The sequence below is a fragment of the Leuciscus leuciscus genome, assembly GCF_965113295.1.
Source record: "Leuciscus leuciscus genome assembly, chromosome: 25".
Classification (NCBI taxonomy): domain Eukaryota; kingdom Metazoa; phylum Chordata; class Actinopteri; order Cypriniformes; family Leuciscidae; genus Leuciscus; species Leuciscus leuciscus.
Genome location: NC_138724.1, coordinates 3549057 through 3568146, shown reverse-complemented (window position 1 = coordinate 3568146; position 19090 = coordinate 3549057). Strand labels below are relative to the sequence as shown.

The window sequence follows — 19090 nt, the reverse complement described above, 5'->3', positions numbered from 1 at the left end:
GGAGAGAAAAACGTAAGGGCTCTACCGGGAAAGATCTCACTCCATCCACTGGGAGACCAATGCTCTCTGGGCGGAAAGAAGAAGCGGAAATTATGAGTGCTTGTCCGGGAGATTTCCTCACACTGCATCTGCTGAGGCCAATGCTCGCTGAATGAGGAGAGAAAACGTAAGTGCTCCACCGGGAAAGTTCTCGCTAAGTCCGCTGTGAGACCAATGCTCACTGGGTATAGGAAAAATGAAAAAAAAGAAAAGTGAGAGCTCACCCAGGAGATTTTCTCGCCCCTCATCCGTCGAGACCAATGCTCAACGGAAGAAAGAGAAAAAATGTAAGCGCTTCTACTGGGAAAGATTTCACCCCGTCCGCTGAGAGACCAATGCTCGCTGGACAGGAAGAGGAAACATGAAATGAGTGCTTGCCCAGGAGATTTCCTTGCTGCATCCGCTGTGAGACCAATGCTCGCTGGATAAAAGAAAATGTAAGTGCTCTACTGGGAAAGTTCTCACCCCGTCCGCTGAGAGACCAATGCTCGCTGGACGGGAAGAGGAAACGTGAAATGAGTGCTTGCCCAGGAGATTTCCTCGCTGAATCCGCTGTGAGACCAATGCTCGCTGGATAAAAGAGAAAATGTAAGTGCTCTACTGGGGGAGCTCTCGCTCCGTCTGCCGTGACCAATGTTTGCTTGGGCAGAAAGAGGAAGACAGGAAAATGAGTGCTTGCCCAGGAATTTTCTTTATACTGCATCCATTACGAGACCAATGCTCGTTGAATGAAAGAAAACATAATTGCTCTACTGGGAAAGTTGTCACTCTGTCCGCTGTAAGACTAGTGCTTGCTGGACAGAAAGAGAAGACAGGAAAGAAGAGGTTTTTTTTTTTTTTTTTTCGCTTCTCACTCGATGAGGTTTTGGTGAGCTTGTTTAATGTGGAACCGGTTGGTCCTGATGTAGCTTTGGAAAGCATCAGAGGACCATCTCCCAAGGGTTTGGATCTGCTGTTGGGAGAGGCCTTTTTGGGCTGCTGAAGTTGCTGCCCCAATGCGGAATGAGTGACTTGAAAAATTATTTGCAGGAATGCCTGACATTTGGAGAACGGATTTGAGGTGTTTCTGGAACCAAAAACGTGACGCGGGTTTTTTAGATTCATCTAAAAATAGGGGTTCCAGAGGAGATTTTGCTTGGGAGCTTCTCCATAGCAGATAAGCCAGTATTGACTGGTATGGTTGGATTTGCGAAGTGAGGTTAAAAATGTAGATAAAATGACCTTTTTTAGTTTGGTCAGTTTTGCTTTGTTTGATCAGGTAAGAAATTGTCTCGCCATCTAGTACTGATAAGTCTGAGATGGTGGGGTGGATTTTTGGGTCGAATTTGGAGGTGATGGCGAGTTCCGAGCATCTAAGAAAACCGAAAAAAGCTAGAATAAACATGGCGTCGAGAGTGCGAGCGGTACCGATGGGCTGATAGCCTGTGCGGAGGGCATGAATACATTTGGTGAGAATGTCTAGCGTGATGGGTTGTCTGGCATTGAGACGAGAAGGTTGGGATTTTTTGATCCCTTTAATCAGGAGGGAGGTTTGAGAATTGTTAATCTCCGTGGAAGGAGTGCCGTACATCAGTTTGTGAAAAAACTGAATGCCGCTTAAATAGCCTTTGATGGACCCGACTTGGAGGCCCTTAATGGTATTAAGGTAGGAGATAAAAGAGGTGATAGAGAGAAGAGAAAAATCAGGGAAAGGCAAGTTATAAGAGAGATGGAAGGTTTTAAAACACCTCCAAGCAGTAATGTAGGATTGGAGGGTCCTTGGAGATACTGCCTGGAGGATGGAGTCGAGTGATGCTTCGAGCAGGGGTTTTAACGGGTGGTTTACGGGAATATTAGTTCTGAATAGCGAGGAACTGGAGTTGGAAATTGATCCGCCTCTGGTGCCAGCATCCTGAATTTCTGAAACAGAAAGCGAGACAGGGAATCAGCTATTTGATTTTCTGTCCCCGGGATATGTTTAGCAATAATGATGAATTGATCGCAAGCTGAAATCCAGATTAGACGCCTTAAGAGTGGCATCAGAGCGGGAGAATGGGAACGGCCTTTGTTAATGCAATGCACTGTTGCGTCGTTGTCGCAATGCACTAAAACGCTGTTTGTGGCCCACTCTTTTCCCCAGAGAAAGGCTGCTACTACGAGAGGGTAAAGCTCAAAAAGAGCTGAGGATTGAGAAACGTCCTGGAGCTGCGATGGCCATGGAGCCGCGAACCAACGACCTTGATAATATCCCCCGAACCCAATTGAGGGGGCAGCGTCTGTGAACAATTGGATATCGGTGGGAGACGAAACGAGGTTGTTGTAGAAGAAAGATAGGCCGTTCCACTGTTTTAGAAATGTTAACCATAGCCTGAGTTCGTCGCGACATGCTTGGTTTAAGGAAATGCAGTCTTCTAGTGAGTGGACGGAGGACGCTAGTGAGAGGAGATGTGATATGAAGGGGCGGCCCTGCGGGATGATGCGCATTGCGAAATTTAGGTGCCCAAATTAATTCCTAGGAATTCGATGGATGTAGCGGGGCCCATGGTTTTTTCCTGTGCTATAGGAATTCCTAGTTCGGAGAAAACGTTTTGTACTGTAAGGATGTGTGCGGCTGGGATGGCGTCAGGAGGCGAGATGATTAAAAAATCGTCGAGCAGGTGAATGAGGTAAGGAATGGCGTAGTTATTCGACAAAATCCAGCAAACAGCTTCTGATAGCATGTCAAATATTTTAGGGCTGCTTTTACATCCGAAAGTTAAACGTACTGCAAAATAGTATTTCCCAAGCCAGCGAATTCCAAATAGGTGCCATGAATCTGGGTGGATGGGCATTACTTTGAAGGCAGATGTAATGTCAATTTTTGCAAGCCAAGCGCCCCGTCCTGCGATTTTGATCATGTCTATAGCCTGGTCTATGTCATGGTATTTAAGTGAAAATTCGTCGAGAGGGATCAAGCTGTTTATGCTTGGGAACGGGGATTTGTGCGGGGCTGACAGGTCGATTATAAGGCGTTTTTTACCTGAGAATTTTCTTGTAGCCACTCCAATAGGGCTGATACGAAACAGATTAAATGGAGGATTATCGAACGGGCCGATCATGAAGCCTGACTCGACTTCTTTTTTGATCAGTTTATCTACGACATCAGGTTCTGAAAGGGCAGATTGAAGATTATTGCATATGATATTTTGGGAAGGCAGGCATTGTAAGCCGGGATTAAAGCCGTTTTTTAGACCTGCCAGCAGATAGTCGGTAAATTCTGTATCCGGGTGATGAGCTAGTTCGAAATGCATGCGTGAAATATTTACAGGAGTCATTAAATACTTTTTTGATTTTTTATTTACAGACTTAAAGACTGGACATACTATGCGAGCATGCGCGCCACCACAAAAGCTGCAGATGTGCATATACCGGCAGCGCGCTCTTTGACATTTGCCCGAGTTGAAATAATTACAGATCTGGCTGCCTTCATTAAAAGCAGAGTCCTGTACAGTGTTGGAGGTTGCTGCACGCGGCACGTAGCTGGTGGATTTGACATTGCCAATTCCCACGTAGGGAAGAGAGGGAGGGTTAACCTGTGGGCATGATGCAGTTGGGTGCGCCACAGACCTGCATACCGCACAGGTAATGTTTTTGCAGCCCAAAAACACCCTGCTGTGAAGATCCGAATCAAGTGCACCCCAGTATGTGCACTGGTTCCATTGTGCGACGCGCACGGCACTTTTAGCTGAAAACAGTTTATGATATGTGTAAAAGTGCCCGCCCCCATAGGACAGCGCGAGTTCGGCAATGATTGCCTGGTAGTCGTTCAGTTCGCGCCGCCTATGGGGGAAGGTTGAACAGATGATTTCGGTGAATCGAGAAAAAGCAATTGTGAATTCGGGAAACGAAAGGATGCGAGATGAGTGAGTTTCAGTGTTTTTTAACGTAACGGAAAAGTCGCCGCAATCGATTTGACGATCTCTTTCAACTGCAGGGAGGAGAGAGAGCAGAGAAGAGAGGTCGACGTCCGCACCTGAGAGGATTTGAGCGCGGATGATTTGGGACACTGGTGGGGGATCCATCGCAACTGCGTTGGATGGCACGGCCATCGGAATTGCTGTTGAGAGAGAAAATGGAGATTTGTTATTTATGACGGAGCTGGGGAGAGTATAGCCCGGGGCTGCGAATGTCATTGGTGCACTTGCAATTGGATGACCTGCTGAAAATTGGAAATGAGTGTCATTTTGAGGAAATGAAGGATAGTAAGAAGCGGAATGACTGTGAACTGCAGGCGGAGGCGGGCCTGCACTCGGTTGTGTTGCTGGAGCTGCGGCCCATTGGGAGTGGGCGGGGTTATACCCTGTTGGGAGGAACTGCTGGCTCTGTTTGGTCTGTGATGCTAGCGCAGATAGCATCGCGCTAGTATCTGCAACGGGAGCTGGAGGCCTCTGAAAAAGAAAAGGGTTATGAACAGCCGGAGTGTAAAATTGGGCGGCTGTGGGAAGGCCGCTGGGCCCGGCTGCATGCGCTGTGGCAGCGTAAGCCGAGGTGGAGGGCTGTACATCGTCGAGAGGTGGTTGTGGCCCTGCCATGGCGGAATTTGGAGCACGGCCCGGGGTCGCTGACGGCCTGCTACTGCGGCCCGATAGGCGAATTGAGCCGTGTCCTGAGCGGAAGGACGACGGTGCGGTTTGTGCAGGTGAATTTATTGCTCTGCGGGCTTTGCTCTGCCTGTGGGTTGTTTTTGGAGTCGCCTGTAAAGAGACATATAGATCATACAGCTCTGCTTTATTCATTTTTCTTGAGGTCAGTACGTCTGAGTTACCCAACGCCTGCCTTAGCCCGGCCACGGTCCATTTCCCGATGGGTGGGATCGTCGGGACGGTTGAGTGATAAGAAGAAGCCGGGGAAGCAGCTGGGAGTCTTGCCGGTGGTGGTGATGGCTGATCTCGGCGTCTTGTTAAGCGCCGGGTTGCTCGGGCCGGTGTGCGGCCACGAGGAGAAGCCTGGGGCTCAGGAGCGACCACCGGTGTTGGAGGGATGATCATTGGACCTGCTGAAGGAGAAGGTGCATCTCCTGAAGTGTTTCCTTCATCGGATGAAGAGCTTGGCTGAGACATATCACTAGTAGTTTAGGTGAAGAACCGAGAGACTACTGAATGCTGCTGAACTGTCGAGGAACAGAGGTAAGTTCAGCTGTTATTTATACTGTCCTGGGTTGATTACTGATTGAAATCCACTTGCTCTTGTCAGGTTAATCATCTGCACCTGTTCCTCCCGAACCTTGTTTAATTAAACATCATTTAGTTTTCAGCAATGTTCACAAAATTCAATAATCATTAAAAAATATACATTTTCCTAACATGATAATTTAGTTTTTTTTTTTATTATTATATTATTTATTTTAATTTGTTTTTATAAATTTGTAATAAATAAAAAAAAATAAAAAAACACTAATCCACATACAAGTCTACGTTTTCCATACTTTTTTTATTTTAAGCACCACAAAATCATGTTAAAAACTTAATATCTATATATTTTTTCTAAATAACAGTTTATTTAAAACCACTGCAGTATTGTTTTTGTTTTTTGGCGCGATCTCCACGGTAACAGCAGCTTTTCTGGTTGGTGAATGAGGTTCACGTGATGCGTCGTTTGAAATTTCTCCCGCTGAAGTTGAAGAAGACGTCTCAGACAACCGCTGGTCAGGTAAGTGAAGTTCACTCTCTTTTTTGGCGCTTTTTAAAATACCTGATTTCAAACTCGGATGCCACTTTTTTCTTTATTGAAGTTAACTTTTTCCTATATGGTAGCTGATTCAGCTGCCCCTGAACATGATAATGCCAACGGGGTGCGATAGACCGGCCTGCGGAATGTCCGAGGCGCGGTGCTTCATGTGTGCGGAACAATGTAACGTTAATACTGTTAAAATGAAAAGCAAATTCAGCAACCGCAATTGACTTATATAGTGATTCAATGGTTGAATAATCAGATTGTATGATATCTAAATCTAATCTTTGACTTAACTAACGTTATATGTCTGATACTTTTGTTTTAGTTAAACATTCTTAAAACAATGAGAAAGCAATTTATTATTATTATTTTTTTTTTAGCATTTTGCATCAGTCATGTGAATCAAATCTGGATTAATCATTGTTTCACATGAAAAGGACATGCTCCATGTTTTTTTATTTGTGATCACAGAGGCCTGCTTAGTTCTTTTTTTGCTAGTCATGTATTGCTAGTCATTCCCATGTGTGCCATATTTGTAGGCGATTGAGAGAAAAATAATTATACTGTACTATTAAAATATCTACATTGAAAGAATGAAATTGATCACATAATTTTTTTGTTGTCTAAAACAACAGTTCTCAACCTGGCTAATGTTTAGAGGTCACATCTAGGAATGCAATGAACAATTGGCCACTTATGGCAAAACTGAACCAGGAGAACAACCATACAAGTGGCTAGTATTATCCTATGAAATTAAAGGGAATGTAATAATTATGGTTAAAATAATTGGTAACACTTTACTTGAAGGGGTGTGCATGACTGACATGACACCTTCATAATCATGACATGGCAGATGTCATAAATATGAAGGAGGTCTTATGCATGTTCATGACAACTGTCATTAAGTGTCATTCGCTCAATTATGACATTTTTAATGCAAATATGACATTGTTTGAGATGTCTTTGTTATGGCAACTTGACATTACCAAGACAACATAAATTGTCATAAATATGTCATAAAAATGACATAGTAGATTAATTATCAAACTTAAGAAACCACTTAGCTTTATGGGTTAACATTTCATTAAACTGTCAGGTGGTTAGTTTTGACATTGGCTGTTATGAGGCCATTATAACTGTGTCATGAATGTTTTTCTTGACCTCAACTACAGTGGTACAAATTTAATTTGTCATTAAAATGTTATAATGGCTTCATGACAGCCAATGTCAAAACCAACCACATGGCAGTTTAATGAAATGTTAACTCATAAAGCTAAGTGGTTTCTTAAGTTTGATCATTAATCTGCTATGTCATGTTTATGACAGGTTTTGTTGTCTTAGTAATGTCAAGTTGCCATAACAAAGACATCTCACACAATGTCATATTTGCATTAAAAATGTCATAATTGAGCGAATGACACTTAATGACAGTTGTCATAAACATGCATAAAACCTCCTTCATATTCATGACATGTGACATGTCAGTCTTATGCACACCCCTTCAAGTAAAGTGTTACCAAATAATTAAATATAAAATATTTAGATGTGGATATAAATTGATTGATAAAAACAATGAAATTAAAGTTACTTAAAAAGATGGGAATCTCTGGCCTAAAACCACTCACTTTCCATGATCTAACAAAAATTATTAATACAAACGATTTTTAGAGCTACAGTATATCTTATATTGGTAAATCTGGAATAGATGAGGCATAATCAATGTTAATTTTTTTTTTTTTTTTTTTTTTACAGGACTGTGCATGGGCAAGAAAACTTGACAGACTGTTGGTATGGATGGTAATTGGAGTTACAATGAGAGAAGCAATGTGAGAAGACGGGCATTAAAAAAAGTTGATGAACTAATACAGACAATAGATAGTGAGTGTAGCAGGCAAGAGTTTGAATTAAATTATGCAGAGAGCTTCAATGATGAAACTTCTGTATGGTTTGAGGAGGAGTTTCAGGGCAGCAGAGATAGTGGGAATGAACAGATTCCAAAGGATAGGTTTCTGTCTGATGAGGAGGAAATGGATCATAGTGATGCATGCAGTGACACTATTGATGACTTGAAGGATTCTCTTGCTGACTGGGCCACTGAGTTTAGCATTCCCCTGATTGCGTTATCAGCCCTGCTCTGCATTTTACAAGTTCACCATCCCTCTCTGCCAAAAGATGGGCGAACATTACTTAAAACAAAAACAGCATACAAAATAGAAACTCTATCAGGTGGAATGTTTCACTACTTTGGAATACTAAGCTTGTTTCATGGACTGTTGAATAAGGTGTGGTCTGTTGTCCCAGAAAGACACTTATTTAAATTACAGCTGAATTTTGACGGCCTACCCCTGTTCAAAAGCAGTAGTACTCAGTTTTGGCCCATTCTTGGTATGTTGCAGGGGTACAGCGAGAAACCAGTGCTGATTGGTCTTTTTTGTGGCAACACTAAACCAAAGTCTTTGTCAGAGTATTTGCAACATCTGGTGTGTGAATTAAAGTCACTGAGCAGTGGGTTTGTTTTTCAGGGAAAGAGGTTCTTTTTGAACATCTGCTCTGTTGTATGTGACACCCCAGCCCGAGCCTTTGTCAAAGGAGTGAAATCACACTGTGCATACCATGGATGTGACAAGTGTCACCAAATTGGTGTCCGTATAGGACATCGAATGACATTTCCTGATTTAAGTGCAAGGCGTAGAACGGACGAATGCTTTAGACAAAATACAGATGTAGAACACCACCATGAACACTCACCTTTAGCTGACCTCAATATTGACATGGTTGCCAGCTTCCCTTATGATTACATGCACTTAGTATGCTTAGGGGTTATGAGGCGTCTGCTTGATTTGTGGATGGGTCCTCCTGGACCCCTGCGTTGTCGTATGTCAAGCAGTCAAGCTTCCTTGATTTCAGAGAGACTACTTTCTTTGAGGGATTACATACCTTCTGAGTTCACTAGAAGACCACGTACACTGGCTGAAAAAAATAGGTGGAAGGCCTCAGAATTTCGTCAGTTCCTGCTGTACACTGGACCTGTTGTACTGAAGGGTGTGTTAAAGTCTCAAATATATGACAATTTCATGCTTTTGTCAATTGGCGTACACATATTACTGAGTTCAGAATATTGCTTGACGATGAACAATCTGGCCAATTCTCTTTTGGTATCTTTTGTTGAACATTTTGGTCAGCTTTATGGACAAGAATTTTTAGTTTACAATTTTCATGGTTTGGTCCATCTTTGTGAAGATGTAAAAATCCATGGTAATTTGGATTTATTTTCATCTTTTCCATATGAGAATTTCTTGGGTCATCTTAAAAAACTGGTTAGAGGCCCTCGAAATCCTTTGACACAAGTGATCCGCAGGTTGTCTGAAATTGATGAAGCCAGCTCCAACTGTAATCTTAATGCAAAGACATCCAAAGATCATAAATCGGAACATACTAATGGGCCAGTACCACAATTTTTCACAGGACAAGTCAAACAGTTTAAAGTGTTGTCCATGGATGGTGCAGTTATCAAAACTACAAACAGAGATTCCTGCATCAAAATAAAGAACAAGTTTGTGTTGGTTGAAAATATTATTGTTGATAGGGGAGTGGAATATTTTGTCGGTAGGGACTACAGATGCAAGGAATCATTCTTTGAATACCCTTTTGACTCTACAGAGTTGGACATCTTCATGGTTTCTAACTTGTCTTTGACACTGAAACATTTTCAGAGAGTGGGGAGTGTGCAAAAATATGTCAGACTGCCATTTCATGACAAGTTTGTTGTTATACCTTTGCTGCATTTAAACAAACCACACGGTAGCTGGGTGGTTCTTCAACTACGGGCACTTTTGGCCTTGTGAACTTGAGGTAAAAAAAAGTGTTCAAATCAAAATTGTCACAGTCTAACAGTTAAATATAACTAGTCTAGTTTAATGATCCATAAGAGAACGCACTTACATTATAAGACAAATTGGTGTTTTTTGACATATTTTCCGATCCGCACTGAACAAATGTCATTTCCATCACATGTAAATATTTGATTATTATTTAAAATTATTATGATATACATAATTTCTTAACAGTGTAAGAGCACTTTCACACATAGTTTTACCAATTTATACCTATATTGCAATTACCATAGATTTGTGGATTAAGTAAATTAATTGTCATGAGGCCCAAACACAAAGCTTACATCCACCACAACCTGAAATATAATATTGCATTGGTTAGATACATTTCAGAAAAATAACTACTTGTGTTATTACATTAAGTGGAACATTATCCCATAAACTATGCAGACATTTTTAATGAGTGATTCGAATTTTGTACATATTTTCTAAAAAGTTATGAGGTGGTGGAAATGACTGGGTGTTGTGGAAATGACAATGAATGGACGTCCATGTAGAATAACAGAAAACATTTATTTGAAACCCATTTAACAAATCATTATCCATTAGTCTGTTTGGTTCCATAACCAGATGAACAGTTACAGTCTTACTGTAAACAACTTTAACCACAAATAGTCACAAAAAAATGTAAGTTACGCATAAATTGTAATTGTAACATTCTAATTGTAATAAAACTTTATTAAAAAGATAAGTTATTATCTAATAATAATAAAATATTCATATGCAGCCACTCAATCTATGAATTGCACCTTGTAAGCATAAATGTCATTTCCACCTCACCTTTGTCATTTCCACCCAAGAAGGTAATGTGGTGGAAATGACGGTGGTGGAAATGACAATCCTACAGTATTTTGTAAAAAAATCCAAGCTAGTATTACAGATTAGCTATGAATTGGTAGTTAGCATTGCATGCATGCAAAATACATCTATTTGTGTTAAAAAATAAATGTATTTACAAACTCATTTATTGTTACGCCATGTTTGGAAAGGACATACAATAAAAATATTTTCATTTCAAGCAACATTTACCTTGAGTTTTCTTCTCCAAGTTGCTGAATAAATTTAAAATCTCCTCCATGTCAGACATGTGCTGTGATGTCATTGTTCATCTCCATAGAAACTATCCAAACAATCTTTCAAAAAAACTTTTTAAAGGGACATTACAGTGTTGTGGTGGAAATTACGGCAATACTGTGGGACAACTACATTTTGTATATAAAATCACATTAATAGTTGTCTGACCTTAAATACCTCAATTATGTTTTGATTCTTTTACTGATACTTTATTCAGTCATATTAAAAAAAAATTTATAAATATTTTTTTTACACTTCTTTTTCATTATTGAAGATCAGAAGTCTGGGTGTGGGACAAGCACAAAACAGCAATATTTGCATGTATAATGATGTTTAAAAAGGTAAAAAAATCATCGTAGACTACCGGTAAAAAGTTCCTAAAGTACTTTCATTGTAAATTTAACTATGAAAGTGTTAATTTTTCAAAATTAAATGTTTTTTATAAAATATGATCAAAGGACATGAAAGTGCCCGTAGTCTAAGAATTGCCCAGCTATTGATTTACATTATACTTAAACATTTTTTGGTAGCATGCAGTTGTTTATGGGTCCAGTAAATCTGCAGTTTATATTTTGTTGCTTTCTTTGTATCTGCGGTAAATGTTGTGTGCGATTACAGTTCGCAAAAATAGTCTCTCTTCTCACATTATCCACTCAAAAGTGTTCCTACAGATTATTTTGAAAAGGCATATAAATGACTAAATTGCAATTTTATTTTGTTTAGACAATGTATCACATTGTGATTTTTGAAAAAACGAATGAAGTAGAAGTGTTGCCTTCCAATTGGGTCAAAGAAAATGAATGTATGTGGCCACCAAATAAAGTGGATGTTGTAAAAGCCACAAAAAATAAGGAGCAACCTGGGGAAGGATGGACTCCACACAGGGTCAGAATTATATTTACATCGAGTAAGTATTACATTATAGATTGTGTGTTGAAATGTTTCATATACGTTGGCCATATATATATATATATATATATATATATATATATATATAATTATTGTAATCTTTTGTAGACAGTTACAGTGAGGCAAGATTAAAACTACCTGAAGCTGTCGAACACACAGACCTTGCAACAGATGGGGAGGATTCCCCAATTAAACCCAAACGAAGAAGAATGTAAGTTGTCTTTATTTGTAATCTATGATTATATTTAGTCAGTGTATTGTAAAATGTGGCAGAAATGTAAGTAACAAAGTGATTCTTTAGGCCAAAGAACCTACTTTTTCCTGGAGAAGATGAGGATGAAGAAATCAGTGTTGATCAGTCAAAAGATAATGCAAAGAAAAGGTACATTTCCATAAATTTTCTTTTTGTTGTTTACTTATTTCTTACACGACATATAGCTTCTTTCTCTTTCTCTGAACAGAAAAGAAGAACTGCCTAGAGCTCCGAAGATCTTTCACTCATTTTCTTCTGACTCCCAAAGGATGCAGAAGACTGGATCTACTCAGAAGTCTGTGTTGACCAAATCTAAGCCAACAAAATTGTAAGCAGTATAAGTTGTTATTTTGAGTAAGGTAATTTATTAATTTAACTTGTGAAAATGCCTAAAATGCTCTGTTCTAACTTTCTTTAAACCCCCACATAGTTTACCAAATATCCCTCCTAATTCCCAAAGTCATCATACTTCGACTAATGTACCTAAGATGACCCACACACATTCTGACCAGTCTCGAAGAAACCATGCAACTGCTGATCCACTTGAGAGGAGCCGCATTAACCCTGACCCGCTTCAGAGAAGCCACACTTCTCCTAAACAGCTTCAGAGATTCCACACAAGCTGTACTTCTCCCAACTTGTCTGACAATGATTGCACTCCACCTGACCTGCTTCAGAGATGCCATGCTTCCCCTGATTCACGACAGAGAAATAGTGCAACTGCTGAGCCGTTTCAGAAGGTCCACACTTCCTCTGATCCACTTCGAAGAGGCCACAAAACTTCAGACTCATTTCAGAGAGGCCGCAATTCCCCTGATCCGCTTCAGAGAAGCCACAAAACTGCTGAGCTGTTTCAGAAAGTCCACACTTCCCCTGACCTGCTTCAAAGAAACCATGCAAATGATGACCCGTTTCAAAGAAGCAACACTTCCCCTGACCCGCTTCAGAGAAGCTGCATTTCTCCTGACTTGTTTGAGACAGATTATACTCTCCCTGACCCTTTTCAGAGAAGTCACTCTCCCCCTGACCCACTGCAAAGAAGCTCCACTTCCCCTGATCGGCGTCAGAGAGGGATTGTTTACCACCAGTCACAAGGACTATCAAGACATCAAGCTGTTCTTGATACTTGTAAGTATTTGTTTATTGGGTAATGTAATACTATCGTATACTACTTTTACATATTGTGTACCATATGGACTTAGGGGGTTTATTTCAGTTTATTGCTTTTGTTTCAGCCCTCCTGCGTAACATTTTCACAAATCAAGAGATCATGATGGACCAAATGAAGATAATCTATAGGACAGTTCAGGGTCTAAAATCTGTCAGTGAAGAAGACATATAGTTGGGGGCCTTAAGCACATTTTCGCGCAAATTAATCTAAAAGCGCCAGATTTGGCACAGATGTAGCTCAGGTCATACCGAAATGATTTAGCTAGGGCGCCGGAGCCAGCGACCCTCGGGGCCAAGATGGCGGCCAAATCCAATATGGCCGCCGCCCGAAAAGGGTTCCGGCTTTAACTTTTGAACCACATGAGTTACAAATACAAACTTGATATGTTTTTCAGCTTAATTGATCATGAGAAACACATAGGAATGTTTATATTTATGACCCAGTATATCTGGACCCCTCGATCCTCCAATTCCAATATGGCTGCTGTCCAAAAAAGCAGTTTGGGCTGTAGTATGGGGCCTTACACACCATTGTTCGCGCAAATTCATCTACAAGCACCAAATTTGGCACAGATGTAGCTGAGGGGATACTGAAATGATTTAGCCAGGGCGCCCGAGCCAATGGTCCCTGAGACCAAGATGGCGGCCAAATCCAATATGGCCGCCGCCTGAAAGGGTTTCGGCTATAGCTTTTGAGCCAGATGAGATACAAATACAAACTTGATGTCTATTTTACCTTCTTTGACCATGGGAAACCCATAGGAATACTTACATTTATAATTGGGTATATCAGGACCCCCCAAATTCCCTAAATTCAATATGGCCGCTGTCCGAAAAACGGTTTTGACTACAAATTTTGAACCAAATGCGCTACAAATGAGGATATGGTGTCTATGTTATGTTTATTGACCACAGGAAGTCCATTGGCATATTTATATTTATGCTTGTGTAAGTCTGGAACCTGTATTCTTTTCAAGACTGTGGTTGAAAATCCTTTTTTTTACCACAACTTTGAAGGTTATTCTCAATGTTGATTCATTTCCTTATAAAAGTGAAATGGTTTTCAGTGTACCACAGAATACATTTCAAAGTGTAATCATATAAGAAAGAATAAGACACAATTATTATTGCAAGGCAATATTTATATTATGTTAAATTGTTAAAATAATAATATAGTCAATTTTTCCAAAACTCTTAAAGGTTTGCTTAGCATAACAAAAAAACAGCAATAACATAAAAAACAACAGTGAATTCTTATGGTCTCTCACATGAATTATCATTATCACTCACAATCACCGGATCTCTCATTGTCTTCACCATCATTGTTTGTACAAGCACCCTCACATGCACATATAGAAGTGCAACGAACTCCGGCTTTACAGCACTTACAGTGCCCTCTACATGCTGTCTTGCAGCCACAGTGGAGGAGAATGGTACAGGCTTTACTGGCGTCTCCGAGATTAGTCCAGTAAGGTTCCCAAGTCTTGCTCGTAGAGTCCCGAAACCATCCCCATGCATTAAACTCTGGGATATCTTGCTGGACAGCGGTTGCCTGATTCCAGTAGAAGCTGGCCTGCAGCAGTGCTCTTTTGATGTGCTGAATCAATGCAGCTTGGGTGGGTGGCAGGTTCTCGAGAGACTTGGTACCATTCGAGAAAAGGTGATGTCTAGCTTCATCTACACGGCTGGCACCACAGCTCTTGCTGTACATGATGACGACCATACGCTCCAGTCTTTGGACATGGACGTCATTGTTGATCTGTTCAGGCTCCAAGGTGAGGGTAACCAGAGATTCTGTGAGATCTGGTGTTGCCTCCCAAGCTGCCCATGCACTCTTTTTCCCATGGCACAGGAAGGCTGAGGTTGTGTCACAGCCTGTTAAAGCGTGGAAGAGTGGTAAGGCTAGTGACTTCTGGGGACCAAGATCCTTGCTGATTTCATGAGCAGGAATGTCCCTATAGTTTTTTCCACCTGCAAAGCCGATCCAGAGCTCTGTGAGGCTGAGTGTGTTGAAGAAGCGGATGGCAAGGATGACAACATCGCTGTCGACAGTCCGGACAAATGCCTTTTTATGGCCATTGGCCCCAGCATGTGCAAGATGCAGGATTATTCTTGTATCTGCTTCTGGATGATTACAAGGCTGAAGGGCAGACATGTCATACCCTGGTCTGTTGGAGAGTAGAGCATCTTTCTTGGTGGAAAGGAGGAGTTTACCTGACATGCCATGCTTGGTTATCTCTTCACTGATATATCCAAATAGTTAGATATATAACAATATATCCAGTATATATATAATAGATATATCCAGTTACGTTTTGGAATTGGAGTTCTCCCATCTACTTTAGTTCTTGATCTGGTTCCTCTGCGTTGGTGAGTTTGTGTTTTGAGGTTCTCCTCTGGATATGTATCAAACACAATATCCAATCACGTGACAGATTCATAGCTCATGTGTGACCTCACAAACCCAGCAATATTGGTGTTAACGTAGTCATGGAATGTTTTTTCAGTAGTTGGCTGGACCATTTGGACCATGAGCTATGAATCTGTCACATGAGCTCATCATGTACAGCAAGAGCTGTGGTTCCAGCCGTGTAGATGAAGCTAGACATCACCTTTTCTCGAATGGTACCAAGTCTCTCGAGAACCTGCCACCCACCCAAGCTGCATTGATTCAGCACATCAAAAGAGCACTTCTGCAGGCCAGCTTCTACTGGAATCAGGCAACCGCTGTCCAGCAAGATATCCCAGAGTTTAATGCATGGGGATGGTTTCGGGACTCTACGAGCAAGACTTGGGAACCTTACTGGACTAATCTCAGAGACGCCAGTAAAGCCTGCACCATTCTCCTCCACTGTGGCTGCAAGACAGCATGTAGAGGGCACTGTAAGTGCTGTAAAGCCGGAGTTCGTTGCACTTCTATATGTGCATGTGAGGGTGCTTGTACAAACAATGATGGTGAAGACAATGAGAGATCCGGTGATTGTGAGTGATAATGATAATTCATGTGAGAGACCATGAGAATTCACTGTTGTTTTTTATGTTATTGCTGTTTTTTTGTTATGCTAAGCAAACCTTTAAGAGTTTTGGAAAAATTGACTATATTATTATTTTAACAATTTGACATAATATAAATATTGCCTTGCAATATTAATTGTGTCTAATTTTTTCTTATATGATTACACTTTGAAATGTATTCACCTGTGGCAAACTGAAAACCATTTAACTTCTATAAGGAAATGAATCAACATTGAGAATAACCTTCAAAGTTGTGGTAAAAAAAAAAAGGGATTTTCAACCACAGTCTTGAAAAGAATACAGGTTCCAGACTTACACAAGCATAAATATAAATATGCCAATGGACTTCCTGTGGTCAATAAACATAACATAGACACCATATCCTCATTTGTAGCGCATTTGGTTCAAAATTTGTAGTCAAAACCGTTTTTTGGACGGCAGCCATATTGAATTTAGGGAATTTGGGGGGTCCTGATATACCCAATTATAAATGTAAGTATTCCTATGGGTTTCCCATGGTCAAAGAAGGTAAAATAGACATCAAGTTTGTATTTGTAACTCATGTGGTTCAAAAGTTAAAGCCGGGACCCTTTTCGGGCGGCGGCCATATTGGATTTGGCCGCCATCTTGGCCCCGAGGGTCGCTGGCTCCGGCGCCCTAGCTAAATCATTTCGGTGTGACCTGAGCTACATCTGTGCCAAATCTGGCGCTTTTAGATGAATTTGCGCGAAATTACCTATTTATGTGCTTAAGGCCCCCAACTAATAGGCCTTGAAGCAAACCTACTGCCAGTAGCTGATCTTCAGTCTCTGCAAAACTTGGAGGAGCGATTGAGAAAATTTCCTGACTTTCAAAAGCAATTGGTAAGTCAGTTATATTCAAGACATATATGTTTTGTTTAGGCTTACTAAAGGAATATATATATAATTTTTTTTGTATGTTGTTTTTTAAAGGAAGTTCAAACAAAACTGAAAATTAAAACTTAAGCTTGGATGAGTTGGTTTCTTTTGATGAACACAAAGAAGACATTTTGAGGAATTTTGGTAACCAGACAGTCAAAGGTAACATTGGTAAAAAAAAAAATATATATATATATTATGGAAGCCAGTGGTTACCACCTACTGTCTGGTTAACATTTAAAACAAATTCTGCTGTGTTCAACAAAAGAAAGAAACTCATACAGGTATGGAACAAGTGGAGGTGAGGAAATGATGGCAGAATTTACATTTTTGGTTGAACTATCCCTTTAGTGGATAATTGGCATTTTATTTTAACAATTAATAAAATAAATGTTAATTCACAGATAAGCATGTTGGCAATGAAAGGTGGGACAGACACCAGAGATGGAGTTTGGAGAATAATGACAGCAACAATCACAAACTCCCTGGCCAAGAATATAAATATGCGTGGTGTTAATGGGAAGATCAGCTTTAAAAGCTTGCAGTTACGAAACATTGTTCTTGGTAAGTCTGTTGTGAGCATAACCACTTTTTTCTTTTTTAAATCTAATTAATTTAAAGTTGTACAGTCTAAAACATTTTTTTGTATGCCCAGTACTTCAATTTCTACAACTGTTATTTTAAAACTGTATCATAATATAAAGTTTAAATTGACCAATGCAATAAGTAAGCAACTGTTTAAGATTATTACATGCATTTTTTTTAGGTGAAAATAAGATGTTATGCTTTGAATGCGTTACATTATCAGTATTTCAACCGTTCATTGGTTACTGTTTACACCACAGTTCCCATAAACATTTTTAAGGTTTTTGTTTGCTAAAATGGTCTTGTTTGTCAAAATACTGTTGTCAAAGTCTGACAAGCCAGTTAGCCAATCAATAGTGCCACATAAGCAATCATTTCCTGTATAAAATGTAACCAAAGCAACCTTATTTTAATTTGTTACCTACATTTATGTACAGTAGGTGGATGAATGTTTCTATATGTATGTTAATTTTTTATTAATAATTTAGTATTTTGTCTTTTAGCTGCTGTGAGAAAAAATCGCCTCACACAACATGCCACCGATCAGGAGATTGAATCAACCATTCAAAGATGGCTTCAGCTTGCTCCTGATCGAGATGGAGGAAGGAGAGAGCGCTTAAGGAAAAAAGAGGCCTAAATAGGATCACTTTCTCCCACACACGCACATTCTGATGTGTAAATTGTTTTAATTTGTTTAGAGTTTGTTTAGAGTAAATTAGATTATAATGTTAAAATTTCAGTTCTAGATTCCTTTTAGATTCATTTAGTTAGGTAGGCTAGTTCTATAGCGTTCACACAGTTGCACAACTCTAGCTGTCCTTTCTTTTCTTTTTTTGGCTTGTGCATTACTAAAGTATGTAAGCTTGAACATTTTGAAATGATATGCACTTTTACGGGTTGTAATAAGATGTTACACTTCGAATGTACAAAATAAGTCATAGGGTCGATGCGGAGGAAGAGAAGCAGCACAGGACTTACTAAACACTTCCTTCAGGTCGAGGTACTCAACGGGCACGTTAGACAAATCCACTGCCTCCTCCTGAAACACAGAACCAGACACAGACGAACAGGCAGACACAAGACAAGACTCATGACAACGATCACTCCAGGCCAAAATGGAGTTCTGTCCCCAGTCCACTCTGGGGTTGTGCTTGGTTAACCAGGGATGACCCAGAACTATGGGTGCAAGGGGGAGTCCATGAGAAAAAATTTAGTTATTTCAGTGTGATTTCCAGAGGTGATGAGTGTGATGGGACCAGTAGTGAAAGAAATGTTGGGAAGTCTTTGTCCATTGAGTGCGTTGATGGAAATCTGGTCTTTAAGTGGCGTGATGGGAACGTGGAATTTGTGAGCAAAGTGTTGGTCCATAAAATTACCTTCTGCTCCTGAGTCCACCATGGCGTGAGAGTGATGGGTACGGGTTGCCCATCTCAGTCTTACTGGGAGGAGGTTAGATGAGGTCGTCTCAATCTTTGGCCAAGATTCATGTTGGTAATGCAGACTGAATGAAGAGTTTTGAAAATGAGGCTTTAGTATTAAACAATGCTTGTTAGCAATTGAAA

The 19090-nt window shown here is 40.3% G+C and overlaps 2 protein-coding genes and 1 gene segment (V, D, J or C); 1 reads left to right on the top strand and 2 right to left on the bottom strand.

Annotated features, from left to right (window-relative positions):
* LOC309490514 (Ig kappa chain V region Mem5-like) overlaps positions 1-19090 on the bottom strand; it is a 243030-nt gene that overhangs the window by 85822 nt on the left and 138118 nt on the right.
* LOC309489960 (uncharacterized protein) lies at positions 1498-5301 on the bottom strand (the record flags this gene model as incomplete). Its single annotated transcript, XM_082158915.1, has 3 exons — positions 4031-5301; positions 1808-1938; positions 1498-1551 (listed from the first exon to the last, which is right to left on the bottom strand). The coding sequence occupies exons 1-3, from the start codon at positions 5115-5117 to the stop codon at positions 1498-1500; spliced, it is 1272 nt and encodes a 423-aa protein (XP_082015041.1). The 5' UTR covers positions 5118-5301.
* On the top strand, positions 5416-18175 carry LOC309490471 (uncharacterized protein). Of its 3 annotated transcripts, none has more exons than XM_082159664.1 (11): positions 5416-5706; positions 7483-7527; positions 11421-11604; positions 11715-11817; positions 11908-11988; positions 12068-12187; positions 12290-12987; positions 13095-13198; positions 16812-16907; positions 17348-17507; positions 18032-18175. In XM_082159664.1, the coding sequence occupies exons 1-11, from the start codon at positions 5644-5646 to the stop codon at positions 18163-18165; spliced, it is 1788 nt and encodes a 595-aa protein (XP_082015790.1). In that variant the 5' UTR covers positions 5416-5643; the 3' UTR covers positions 18166-18175. The 3 variants fall into 3 exon arrangements, with proteins under 3 accessions (XP_082015790.1, XP_082015791.1, XP_082015792.1); XM_082159665.1 differs by having other exon boundaries at positions 5417-5706; positions 7483-7518; XM_082159666.1 differs by having other exon boundaries at positions 5419-7556.

What these genes read in the sequence shown, in the direction of transcription:
- LOC309490471 (XM_082159664.1), top strand. Translation starts at nt 5,644, where the DNA reads ATGCGTCGTTTGAAATTTCTCCCGCTGAAGTTGAAGAAGACGTCTCAG. An exon ending in CTCAGACAACCGCTGGTCAG is followed by an intron (nt 5,707 to 7,482) that starts GTAAGTGAAGTT and finishes TTTTTTTTACAG; the next exon opens with GACTGTGCATGGGCAAGAAA. An exon ending in CTGTCAGTGAAGAAGACATA is followed by an intron (nt 13,199 to 16,811) that starts TAGTTGGGGGCC and finishes CCCCAACTAATA; the next exon opens with GGCCTTGAAGCAAACCTACT.